This window comes from Dendronephthya gigantea, unplaced genomic scaffold (assembly GCF_004324835.1).
Source record: "Dendronephthya gigantea isolate DGI-Jeju-01 unplaced genomic scaffold, DenGig_1.0 000061F, whole genome shotgun sequence".
Lineage (NCBI taxonomy): Eukaryota > Metazoa > Cnidaria > Anthozoa > Malacalcyonacea > Nephtheidae > Dendronephthya > Dendronephthya gigantea.
In genome coordinates, this window is record NW_021163071.1 from 640,596 (window position 1) to 653,584 (window position 12,989).

At 36.7% G+C, this 12,989-nt stretch overlaps 1 protein-coding gene and 1 long non-coding RNA gene across 3 annotated transcripts; one reads left to right on the forward strand and one right to left on the reverse strand.

Annotated features, from left to right (window-relative positions):
* LOC114530320 (molybdate-anion transporter-like) lies at window positions 1–11,125 on the forward strand. Of its 2 annotated transcripts, XM_028551931.1 has the most exons (16): window positions 1–235; window positions 2,893–3,037; window positions 3,533–3,593; window positions 3,901–4,008; window positions 4,433–4,551; window positions 4,743–4,879; window positions 4,952–5,044; window positions 5,224–5,267; window positions 5,355–5,425; window positions 5,634–5,688; window positions 5,974–6,022; window positions 6,129–6,182; window positions 8,630–8,697; window positions 8,936–9,015; window positions 9,309–9,349; window positions 10,092–11,125. In XM_028551931.1, the coding sequence occupies exons 1-16, from the start codon at window positions 76–78 to the stop codon at window positions 10,145–10,147; spliced, it is 1,341 nt and encodes a 446-aa protein (XP_028407732.1). In that variant the 5' UTR covers window positions 1–75; the 3' UTR covers window positions 10,148–11,125. The 2 variants fall into 2 exon arrangements, with proteins under 2 accessions (XP_028407732.1, XP_028407733.1); XM_028551932.1 differs by lacking the exon at window positions 8,936–9,015.
* Window positions 10,207–12,233, reverse strand: LOC114530321. The gene is made up of 4 exons (XR_003687755.1): window positions 11,781–12,233; window positions 11,101–11,672; window positions 10,685–10,735; window positions 10,207–10,293 (listed from the first exon to the last, which is right to left on the reverse strand). It is a non-coding gene; the product is annotated as an uncharacterized LOC114530321 (long non-coding RNA).
* Window positions 12,234–12,989: the final 756 nt, after the last annotated feature.

Below are 12,989 nucleotides of genomic sequence, written 5' to 3' on the forward strand. Positions count from 1 at the left end.
GAACTCGCGATGAGTGTGACATGTCGATACAATGTACCACGGAACCGGCTTTAATATAATACAAATAACTCGTTTATGACACACCAAATGGCTGTGTTTATTGGCACGTTATGTGCTCTAGTCTTGATGTGCTTAGGTACACATTGGAAGACTAGATCGAGCGACGATGAGAGAAGTTGCGAGGAGTTTAAACGCTTTCAAAAAATCTATATTACCGTTTATTTACTGGCAACAGGTTTGTATATAGAACGTAAAATACAGTATGAAGCTTCACTTCAACAAATAATATTCCAGGAGATCTATAGGCGATCGTCTCTTTAACTCCGACGTAATGAAATCAAGTCATATGATATACACTAAAAATCTTACTACAAGACGCCGGTTCTAGCGTTAATTCGACGTGCGTGTCAGTGTGTCACTCTTTGTCACTTTGTCTGTGACAATCTGGTTATTGACAAATAGTAAGAGACAAAGCTTCTCCACATCAACACTAAAAAATAAAGTCAAGTTAATTTAAAATTTAATTTTTAATTGAAATTTCAAGACACTAAACACTATAGTTTCCGTTGCGAACTTAAATGTTGTGGGATATTCAGACAGCACATCGTATGTAAATAAACTATTTGTTTACACATGGACACGATTTCCACTTTAACTTTGGAATTCGTGCTTTATATTTGTTATATGACGACCTTATAGCTTATATTACCGAATATATGTGTTTACTAATGTATGTGGTTCATGCTGTCACTGTGTTAGTGTTGCTTGATGCTTGATTTATTCTTGACTTTCACAAGTGTCTGTCAAGTGCAACGTGTCATTGTCAACCAACTGTCAACGCGCCACTGCCACATGCCACATGCAATTAAGGACAAGTTACAGTCGCTTTTGCGCATGTGCAACGTGTGCACGCAGTACAGACTTTGTTTTATTTTTGCAGTTTTAAAACATTGTGATACCTAGTGTTCACATTCAGGCAGGATAGCAGACAGTGATATATTTGATTGTGCTTACATTCACATCCAAAGTCCATAAAGGGCGGAAGATCGTTAAGTGCATGGGGGCTAATATTCATACATGAATTAGCAGGCTGTAAAAACGATCAATTTTAAAAGGAACTAATAATGCTAAAAGACACTTAATATTATAAATGTACGTTCGTTTCTATTCAATAACAAAAGTCAAAAGATCGTAGGCCCTGGGAATTATCATGGTTGCAGTTTTTTTATACATTCTGTACACCGAACTCGCATTGTAACGATATCAAATCTAGCCATGTCAAAGCGAGTTTTACCTCCAAAAGTATGATAGCATGATTTAACATGATCTGCCAAATATCGTACAACAACTCACTGCAAACTGATGCCGTGACCATGTGAATCCGGTACAGTGTAAACGGGGTCCTAGTTATGAATATTGCGATTTGTCGCGTACGATTCTTGCCCTGGCGTTCTGACGTATGGTATGTGAACATGCATTCACATGTACAAACGTGACATTTTCAAATTCCGTCCGAACAAAATGAGAAAGATTGAGGTTGCATTTGTCAGATTGATAATTGCACCATACAACTAATTGTATAGTCTAAATAGGCCTTACTAGTGAAAGAAGAGATGTCGGCCAATGAATAATTTTTGTACCTATACAATCTAAAGTGTATTTTCACGAATATTGCTCCGAGCAAATGTTTTCGGCAAACATGCCTGGCGTTTGAATTTTCGATTATCGGAGTTTAAATAAAAGAACTGAAGGCAAATTGCTCTTAAAACTTCCAGCTATCAAGAATATTAAGCGGTAATTTAAAACAGTAAAAAAATCAACGTACCAATTGTTGTGCTTATATAGATTAGAATATTCAGTGGTTTGACTGCTTTAACTTTAAATTAAATCTATTAACATGCTGTGGATTTTTGTTAAAATTGTTTTTTAGAATGAGAAAGAGGTAAATAGCAAGAGGGGAGAAGTTAGACATTATAAACATATCCTAGTTAAAATTATCCTTCCTTTAATGGCAAGATCTACTGGGTGTCCCAGAAAAAAGTACTCCGGTTTGATTCATAATAGCTTCTAAACTAGCTAAGCTATTAAACTGAAATAACTTTCACTAGATAGAGGGAAGACTAACTTAGATTTTGATATATTACAGTTGTATTTTACTTTAAAATTTACGGAGATATCAATGTTCAAAATTGGTAGCATATTTCTGGAGGTGTCTAAATTATGCAAAAAACGCCGTATCAAATGTTAATCAATATCATTTAGACACATCCAGAAATATGCTACCAATTTTGAACATTGATATCTCCGTAAATTTTAAAGTAAAATACAACTGTAATATATCAAAATCTAAGTTAGTCTTCCCTCTATCTAGTGAAAGTTATGTCAGTTTAATAGCTTAGCTAGTTTAGAAGCTATTAATAATCAAACCGGAGAACTTTTTTCTGGGACACCCAGTATATATATCTGTAACACATGGCTAGGTCCGGAAAGTTTTAGGATTGCCACACAGCCAGCCACATTTGCACTCACCTATAGAAATTCATTGATTGCGCCCTTTCCTCTTGAAATAAGCCATCGGTAATCTAATTATTATTTGAGTAAAATCAGTCACAAAATCCTTCATCCAAATTGAACAATCCAATAATCACAGTGTACAGCTGGTATCCCAAAAGTTTTCAGGGGTAAAAGTTACGCTCTTTCCAAAATTTTTGTCCGATTCTTCTGTCTAGTTTTCTACTTATAGCACCTCATTTCATTGATTTTTTGTCATGCACATTCAGATCATGGATCTGAAACACGCTTGTTTCCTTCGTCTTTTCCGCAATGCAATAACTACGGCCAATTGTCCACCCCACGTCATGTCAGTTGACATGCGAAATTCTTCTTATTTAGCTGCAGACTGGCTGCAAGGTCCTCATGTGTACGTATTATACGAGAGTTATGGATTGAGTTCGAAAGAGATTGGAGAACTCTTTGTTGGTGGATTTGCTTCGTCTATGATTTTTGGAACATTCATTGGATCTCTTGCAGATAAATGGTAAGCATAAGCAGATGTTTACCATGAACTAAACGAACAAACCTAACAAACGACAAGAAAAGAATGGTAAAAGTACAAAATGTGACGCGCAAATGCCCTTGAGATCAAGCTAAATTGTGTAAACACAAACACTCTATGAAGAATGGTTATCGTAGTAGATTATGTCAATTTCAGGTGTTTTTTGGATAACTGCAATTCTTTTGCTCATATAATAAAAGAGAATAATATAATATGACCATTCAATGCATGTTAGTGCCCCATTTATAGTTAGTTCATTTCATTTAAATGAATTAAATCAAAACCATTATTTCTGCTGCAACATTTAAAGAGAGTTAGGATCGAAATAATTGATAAATAAAACAGATCTGTTTTAACATACGTGACATGAATTTTACATACATGTTTCGCGGATCGCAAAGCAATTGGTAACAACTCGTGTCCATTTTGAATAATTCACCTTTATAAGCAATATAACTTCGCAATCTTATCCTTTAGTGGCCGAAAACTGAATTGTTTAATATATGCTGTGTTATACGGCGCAGCTTGTGTGACGAAAGTAAGTGGAGTAGTCAGTAGCGTAGCCAGCCTGAGGATTTGTCCATGCAGCTATGCTAATATTTTAGTGTTCATTGCCAGTGAAGACGATAAATTTCTAAAGAAATTTCTAAAGAAATTAATAATTATAATAACTGGAAATTTACATATAGTGGGAAAAATCTTCAGGCTGGCTACGTCACTAGAAGTATAATTAACTTTACTTTTTACATACTAAGATTTAACTTGTATACTTCCATATCTGGTCAGTGCCTGCTTATATTGTTTATTTACTCCGCTCAACCTAACATTTTCGTTTTTTATGATAGCATTTTTCCAATTACAATATTCTTATGGTGGGACGAATTTTGGCTGGAGTTGCAACCTCGATCCTCTTCAGTGCTTTTGAATCTTGGGCAATTTGTGAGCATTCAAAAGTAAGTCTGCTCAGTGCTGCATGTTAGTTAGCCTGCGCACAGAGTTGGTCTGCTTTTTTTAATTAGATAGACCGACACCGCAGAAATTAGTATAGACTTAGCCGCAATTCTCAATACTTACTTCAAACTTGGTGAGAAGGTCAAGAAAATATGTCTTGCACAAAAGATTTGAAGCTTGCACACGGTAAAAACGAATCAATAGCCTTGTGTATACTTTAAGCTTCAAAATGGCCATTTCACAGCTGTCAGATGTGTATGATGAGCTGTCAAAAGATTGCAGAATGCGTATTCAGAAGAAAAATTGAACTTTTTTAAGATATTCAAAAGGTTTCTCTCTAGATTTTCGGGTTGAGGTGTCTTAAACACCAATTTCTGCGGTGTCAGATAAGAGCAAGGCTAATTGCTACCCTCACTGTTTTTGAAGAGACAATTGGCGCGGGAATCAATGGGTACATTGTTCGCCAATGCTGTTCTCGGAAACTCGATTGTGGCAGTAATTGCTGGTCTCGTTGCCGAGATAGCCGCTAGTAAATTTGGATTTGTGTAAGTAATTTAAAAAAATACTAATTCAGTCCGTTCATATGATTCTTGAAACATCGTGAGGAAGTGATCGACATGGAATCTCTCGTAAAAGGGATGTACAGATGGATGAAAACAAATGCAGCATGCAGAGAATCTAGCTTACATATGATTTTAATTCATTTCACTATTTTCAGTATCATTTTCATATTTAGAGCACCGTTTGACCTTTCACTGTGTACGTTATTGATAATGGCTGTAGTATTGATGTCTACTTGGAGTGAGAATTACGGAGACAAAACAGGAAATATCGCATTGTCTTTTCAAGAAGCCTTAAGGGTTTTGCGAAATGGTAAGAACGTGCTGTAAGAAACACATTAATACCGTTGTTTTTCTAAGAAAATTTAACTGAATTTTTCTCCAGATCGAAGAGTGCTGTGCCTTGGATTAATACAGTCACTCTTTGAAGGTGCTATGTACACATTTGTCCTGCAATGGACACCAGCTCTTACATCAAGTACGTTTAGGACCAGAATATTTGTGCCTTGCATGCTGCATTCATATTTAGCAAAAAAATTGCACTTCAAAGCTGCCACTGATAAATCTTGCTTTGAACATTATGTGAGTGCCATTCAAAATTTCGAATCATTTTATAAAACACTCTAATACAGTGTAATGTAATCTTTCTCGCTGTAGCGAATCAAATAATACCACATGGACTGATATTTTCCGGTTTCATGGTAAGATATTTTGTGTAGGTAACTCGTTTACAGAAAGCAGTTTCTGAATTTGCGATTATTCTTTCTTAATCTTGGATTAAACTTCAGGTCTCCGTCATGATTGGCTCGTCTCTTTTTAAAATATTCAGTAGAAGATCAAATGCGGAATCCTTTATGAGGTATATATATGTACTTTGTTTTTCCAACTTTGCCAACCAAAAGTTAATTGATAGTTTCACGAATATAATCCTAACTTTAATCCTCCTAAATCTGTCCGTTACGGCCGGTTACCCAACGACTAATACTAAGAAATAAGGGGAATATTCGTTGTTAGAACAGGAAAATGTAAAAGCATGCAACTAAATGATTGGTTCTTACTTCATGTAGGATTGTATATATCGTTGCAACGGTGGCTCTTTCCGCCCCAATTTTCATAGCAAAGGTAACCTTCTTAGATTTAAATGAACTGCATCTTCCAATGCGTAATATTCCAGGTATTGGCACTAAAGATGATAACATCTTGTTCGAGTACGGTTCGACGTTGAAAGAAAACAGAAGCCGGTTATCTTAAAACTCTCAACATCCGTGTTTTTAAGCGTGTCCTAAATTTTTAAGGGTGAATTTTGGGTTAATATCACAGAGAGATATTGCATGGTTACACACATGCACCTATAATGGACTATACACCGTACTGCAAAACATCTACTCATTTTTGTGTCATTCACAGGGTGATATCCTGATATATTTTAGTTTTTTGGTGTTCGAGTGTTGTGTAGGTATGTGAAACATATATATCTGATGACATTAGCAAACCAACATAGTGATATCATTTTGTAGTGAAAAATAAAAATAATGCACAATATCTTATATTATTATTATTAGGAATTTTTTGGCCCGCAATGGCGACTATGAGAGGAAAATATGTACCGGAAGAAAGTAAGAATCTATTTATAGCGTATAGTTTTATGTAACTATAATTTGGCTCCTCGTGGGGTGCAAAGCACTGTTGTGATATATTCAAGCATGGATGTAGCCTTCTTGCAATGCAAGGGGAGCTACGATTAGCCGTGATTACCTTCATTTTATAAATCATGAAACAATTTTCATTAGTTAATAATGGTAAAAGTATTTGCTAATCAAACTTTTATACCATAAAACCATCACGTTTTTAAACAGAAACAAACAGATTTCTAAGACTTCCTGCTGCAAATAGATCATATTACCTCCCGTTTAAAACAAAAAGAAAACTCCTTCATTGGAACCCTCCTTTTATTTTCTTCTAATATCCCGTCGTGCATGACAAACGAAATACGATACAACGCACAAAAGACGAAATCATAATTAATGTTTAACAGTTCGACATAAACACAGAACAACCTAAATTCTGTCGATTGTTCAACGAGAAAAATTACATTTTAACCGAAGAATCTTGGCAATATCACATTAAAACTATGCCTTGGTGCCCACCAGAATTGCGACCGCTAAAAGTTCGCCGAGTGAAAGTGAACGAACCGTTTTTGAATGAAGTATATTCGAAGCTAATCGGTCGGACATTTTCTGGCACTTACATGGGCACTTATCAGGTTCCTGAAGCCCATCGGTTGGACGAAAGACGAGTCCACAGAGGCACTATAGAGATCAATGACAAAGAAATGAAAGAAACGTTAAAGGGAATACTAAATGTTGTTGAGACTGTTACATTTTGGGGCGGTATAAGTACGCCTACTGAGCAAGGAACAGTCTGGCTATGGTGTCTTGAACCTATTGATAACACTTGTGTTGGGCAGATGAACCGTTTTGAAGTTACTCATGTGACTTTTTTTAAAGAATCCGAGTACAGAGCCGAGGCTGAGATACGCGTTAAAGTTGTAGCGTAACGAGACAGACATCTATTTAACAGCCTACACTGACGCAGGCTAATCAGGCTATTTATTTCAGTAACGAGAGTAGAGTTTGTTGAGATACCTTTGATTTGTTGAGGTACCAATAATTAGGGTCTATATATGTAAGCCTGAATGGATGACATTACATCTGGTTTGCAGACATTACATACGAAAAGCTTACTGCACATTGGAAATGTTTTGGCAAGTACATAATACTTGTCATGAAACATTTAGACACACCATGTTGAGTAAGACAAAGCCACAAAGATATGAAAATGTCTTCGATTTTGTTAAATATTAATTACATCTGAGGGTGCACATGTAAATTTAAGAAATATTTTAACGCACTGTTGCCTATCATAATGTAAGCCGGCAATATATTGATATATCCTGTAATCACTTGTCAATTTCAAATGAACTAAAAAGATACACGAGTTCTATTGCCTCATATCATAGCACTGTTTGGCCAACCTCAGTGTCGTACCCTCGCAGAAGGGTATAAATAGGACCTTTCATATGGGCCGGGCTGTGCCTTTTCAGCTCCGCTGGGAACGAACCTGAAGCAGTGGCGTAGGAAGGGGGGGGCACTGGGGGCACGTGCCCCCCCAAGATTTTTCAAGGGACCAAAAGTGCCCTTTTTGTGAAAAAAAAGCCTTTTTGGGAAGCGAAAAGAAACAAAAAAGTATCTACTATTTCCCAATAATCCTTAGATTGAGAGGGATTTGCGGCCATTTCAGAGGCCTATATCTCAAAATTTTCTCGGGGGAGCATGCCCCCGGACCCCCCTAGCAGTACGAAGCCCAAGAAATACGAAAAATGCTCTGCGGTCGGCGGTCCCTGAATCAAACCGTCCCCTATATATATATTTTTAGTAACCATTTAACCGTCATTTTTATTAACCAAAAGTGCCCCTAGAAGCTGGTGCCCCCCCAACCTCTGGATGCTTCCTACGCCCTTGACCTGAAGGGATCTGTTGTAGGTCGCCTTATGATTAGTTTAAAGAGAAACCAAATTTCATTTAACTCTTGATGTAAATATGTCTATGGATATATTACCTATCCATGCTAACGCCATCACCAGTGTCTTTAGGCTTAGGGGCTGTTTACATGAGCCCGGTTACCCGAGATTCAACAAGCGTGAGAGGACTTTGAGGTATTGAAATAAATCTTTATGACACCAAACAAGCACATGCTATTGTTGTGATGATTATACGACTGTCAGGATCATGTTATCTGCTCATTTCAATACCTCAAAATCATCTCACGCTTCGTTGAATCTCGGGTAACCGGGCTCATGTAAACAGCCGCTTAGACAAAGGAAGTTCAGGAACCCCATCCTCCTAATCCATTTTGCCTTTCTGTCTGCCGCACTCGACCCTTCCATCCCCATAAACAAGCGCCGAATCTTTAACCCACAAAACCACGACAAGCTGAACTGACAATTCATGTGTTTCAATCTAATCAATGAGCTAACCATTCACTCTTGAATTTTTTTATCCAGCTCGTGCAACAATCATGAACATTTTCCGAATTCCTTTGAATCTCATCGTAATTTTGGTTTTACTGCAAGTAGGTGACAAACATTTTTGATAAAACATCTTCAGGGGCGCAGAAAGGGCAGTGGGGGTACTGACAGTTTTAGAAAAGGTACATATAGTCATTATAGTGATCAAAGAATAGCCTTATGCTGAACGTTGAAATCAAATGGTGATTTCACCCGCTACCCAGGCTACCCGTAGTTTTGGCGCCCCTAAACATTTTGGATCCTTGCGGGTGAAAATATAACTTTCTTCTACTCGTCTTATAGGACTTTCCTTTAAGCAAAACATTCGTCTTGTGTGTTATATTTCTTGCCAGCTGTTACATTGTGCAAGAGTTGCTTTACAGGTTTGTGTTTCTGTTCCTGATCAACACGTGTGAGAAATGCTACGAGACATTGTAAATACAAAATATAAACTTTGATTTACCAAAGCATATAGAATTATTTTCAAATGTCTTATGTTGCTACTGGTTTTACGTCCTTGGGCCCTACGTTTATGTGAATTTTATGTGCTCAAGTGAAATGTGAACGAGCAATTATCCTTTTAGACTTTTTGAACTCCATGTTTTACAACGGCATACTTACATATATAAATATCAAACAATACATGATATTCTGATATTCTTCTTTTAAATTGCAGATTGACAAAGACAACGACACAAATTATACTACCGATTTCAGGTACACCTTGTGCATATATAAACTGAGTATCGATACCTCATAATATTATTGAAGCAAAATAAATTGGGCATGTAGCTACTGTAACCTATCATTGTCAATAGCTGGTAGTCCAATGGCATGTCAGTGTAGGTAGTGGCTGGATAGCTCTACTTCGGGGATAAAAACCTGGTCTCTATTTAAGCGTACTTTTGTCATTGAAAATATCAGGGTGGTAAAAAACGATGGCTGCACTATAACCACTATCAGTTGTAAACTACAGCTCGGTATTGCAGTCTATCAGTTCATGCAATCTTATAGTTCATGCAGCGCAGCATCTTAGACCATCACAGTGAAATATTATTACTTTCGGTTTCCTCATTATTATGCGAAATATTAGGCAGGACTGAATATTGTTTTCCTAATTGCAAACTCCCCCCGTCAACTACGTTTTTCTCGTCCACAAAAATCGAAAATTGCGGCGGCTCAATTTTTCCTGTTGAGGACTCTTCGACAGGATTCGCCTTTCTGCCGCTGTTTTTCTCCAATTTTGGTAAAATTCGAGGACTTTTCGGCGGCTCTCTTCCTTGCCTTTGATAAAAATTCACGACGCCGATGTTCGTGTCCGTCATTTCGACAGAGCCTGGGACTGCTAGTTTATCTTTTGATTTTCCACCAAAAATATTGTTTTTCACACCAAAACGATTCGAGGTTGCCAGCAAATTCATTTCTGTCTTTGATTTTGCATTTTTTCTGTTTGTTTCAGATTGCCCACGCTCCGTAAAACTTTCCGGTGTAGTCACATCGCCATCTGTGTCTTGATGAGGTGACGGCTTTTTACGACGTCTTGCCGATCGTGGACGCTCGGTACCCGAAGAACGTTTATTCATTGTCAATGGCATGAAGCATCACTGCTGAAATTTGTACCTTCCTGCAATTTTTTTCTTGCAGTATTTTTCTAGATCAATCTTTAAGGAGAAAAAAATAGCTGGCCTATAATGATAGCATTTACTAACTTGACGCAGCAAGTCATAGAGAGCCTAGTATTGATCTAAATACACAAGGTCGACATGTGGGAATTAAGTTTGTTATATAGGAGTTGAATTGTAACTCTAATTACTCTATTCATATGACTATATCGGCGTCACTGAACGACTGAATTCCAATTTGTTCTTTCATAATGTTGATTTAGACACAGGCTTTAATTTTTCATGAGCTATTCAGTTTATAGCTGTAAATAACAAGCTTAAACACTGTCATTGTCACTGGTATATTATAAATTACAAATGACATTTCTATACTACTATATTGTCAAGTTTAAACATGCTTACCAGCTATTTTTTATAACAAAAATCCTACCTCCTCCGCAGGCCCTTTGAGACAAAAATCAGAGTCTTTCGCTTTCGCAAACTGAAATATAAAAAACAGCGCAAATATAGAGGTGCACATTTATGTCGTGCTGAAAGTATGGTAGCTAACACTATATATATGTAAATCTTGTCGTATATGCATGGCTGTGTGTTATTTGAATAACGAAAGAAACGGTATTCGCCGACTTTGACAATAAGGAAGTAGCCTGTTTTGCCAATTTTACATGGGTGAATATTTATCTTAGATATGTACAAAACGTTTGAACACCATATAAACTAGGGTAGGAAAGATTGCGACAAACAGTGATACGAACACGAACACACAATATATATGAACTTATCCATGCATGCCCAAGCGTTGATTAATTAAGGTTGTTTATGTTATGATACACAAAGAAAACTTACGTTTTAGCTGTTTTAGAATTTGGGTCTTTTGTTGTCCACAAGCTAGATCGAATTTCTCCCAATACAGTGATGAAAAAGCTTAACTACGGTGTCTTTAGTACGACAGTTTAAAAAACAGGGCAATTTTAGTTATAATTGCTTCATGTCGGTACCCGACCACGTTTTTATCAAAATAAAAAATATTCATATTTACATGACAGCTGTGTTTTATTTTAAAACCAAAACTAATAAAAAACATGACTAAATTCTATTAGCACTTGTGGCTGTTCAGTGTTCTCGTTAAAACGTCTCCCGCGTCGTACAGTACTAAATAGGGTAGTATAAGTTTTTTGTAAAAATTATCAGTGTTAAATATTCTTAAAAATTTTGTTTCACTGATATATTTTTTCAATATTGACATGAAAAGTTACGCATTTTAATTCTTGACAGCAGGTTCCTTTTTAATAATTTAAACCCACGATTTCTATTTAGTACAAGGTGAAGGTCTCCACTATTTATACACTATCTCCATTACGGCATCAGGCGTTAAATGCAGGGGCGAGTTGTTAGGTAAAACGAAGGTGTATAGACCGCTATATTATAAAAGGAAAGGAAATTATGGCTAATTATTATAGCACTTTCTCCATACCCGTATTTCACAAAATGGAAATGTGCCACACGTAAAATCGTGGAAAACGTACCTTTTAGGTTCAAACTCCCGGCAATTAGTTGGCGCGCAGTATCGTAGCTACGTGTATATACGTAAGACTGATGATTCAATGGATGATACAAAAGATATTCACGGATAAATATTTCTATATTGATTACCTATTTTCCATTTCCCAAGATCTACGTTATCATGTGACAAATCAATGCTGTATATCTTTTTTGAAGCATTTTTTAAGGAGCAAAGATTTTTTGTTAGGGCGGTATTAATAAACGACTAACGAGACTATAAGGATTCCATTGTGCCAATAGAAATAATGTAAAAATCACACCACACGTAATTCTAAATCTTCACCCATAAATTAGGCTTAAGTTAATTCACGGTCACGTAGAACCTTTCGATCACGTATCATGCACAGATTAAATAAATTTAATTAATCGACAATGGAATCTATTTCATCCCACATGCAATGGCGTCGCCAAAAAGATAATTGGGGGGAGGGGGTGCGCATTATTCATTTCTTTTGAAATCAATTGTTCTTACGACACCCTCAGCTATCGTCAACAGCACTTTAACTGCGAGTTGTGGCTAAAAATATGCAAATTACAGTAGCTCTAAGTTCACTGGCACACATCTGGTTGAAGCCTGGTCGAGAATGACTTCGACATATCCACTTAACTGATTTTGTCTTTTATCGTGCATGCATGCATTCCCTGGGTTCCGCGTATAGAAATTGCATCTATATTTGATTGTCCGCAGTTAAGATTTTAATTCTAACGACGTCTTTATGACCAATGTCCTTCTAGTGTTCTACTTCTCCGCCTTCTGACCAAAATATTTTTCCAAAACAAGAACCACGACACGGGTCAGAGGAATTCTAATCTCCCAAACAGAAGCAATAGCCGTGTAAACAAGAATAGAAAGAAAGGAGCGGTTCAACAGTTTCATGTAAACAGGCAACATCGACCCGTGTAAAGTAGCCCGAGTTTTCATGAACCACCGAGGTTGAAGATTAGACCACGTGATCATCAGACAATTCAGACATGCTTTCGTAATTTCGGTCAAAAATAATTAATTTGAACATTTTAAATAAATAAACATCGTGTACATTTCCATGGCTATAATCCCTCAATTTCAATGAAATAAACTCCGACGAGCAGTTTGTAAACAATGGTTTGATTAGGATCAAAAACTTAATTATTCTGTCAACCATTATCCCGGTTTATGATCCGTGCTATTGGGT

Bases quoted from the DNA above. Each gene is read 5' to 3' on its own strand.
- LOC114530320 (XM_028551931.1), top strand. From the start codon at position 76: ATGACACACCAAATGGCTGTGTTTATTGGCACGTTATGTGCTCTAGTC. The intron at 3,594-3,900 runs GTAAGTGGAGTA...TTTTTATGATAG, and splicing joins GCGCAGCTTGTGTGACGAAA to CATTTTTCCAATTACAATAT. The intron at 5,426-5,633 runs GTATATATATGT...TACTTCATGTAG, and splicing joins AATGCGGAATCCTTTATGAG to GATTGTATATATCGTTGCAA.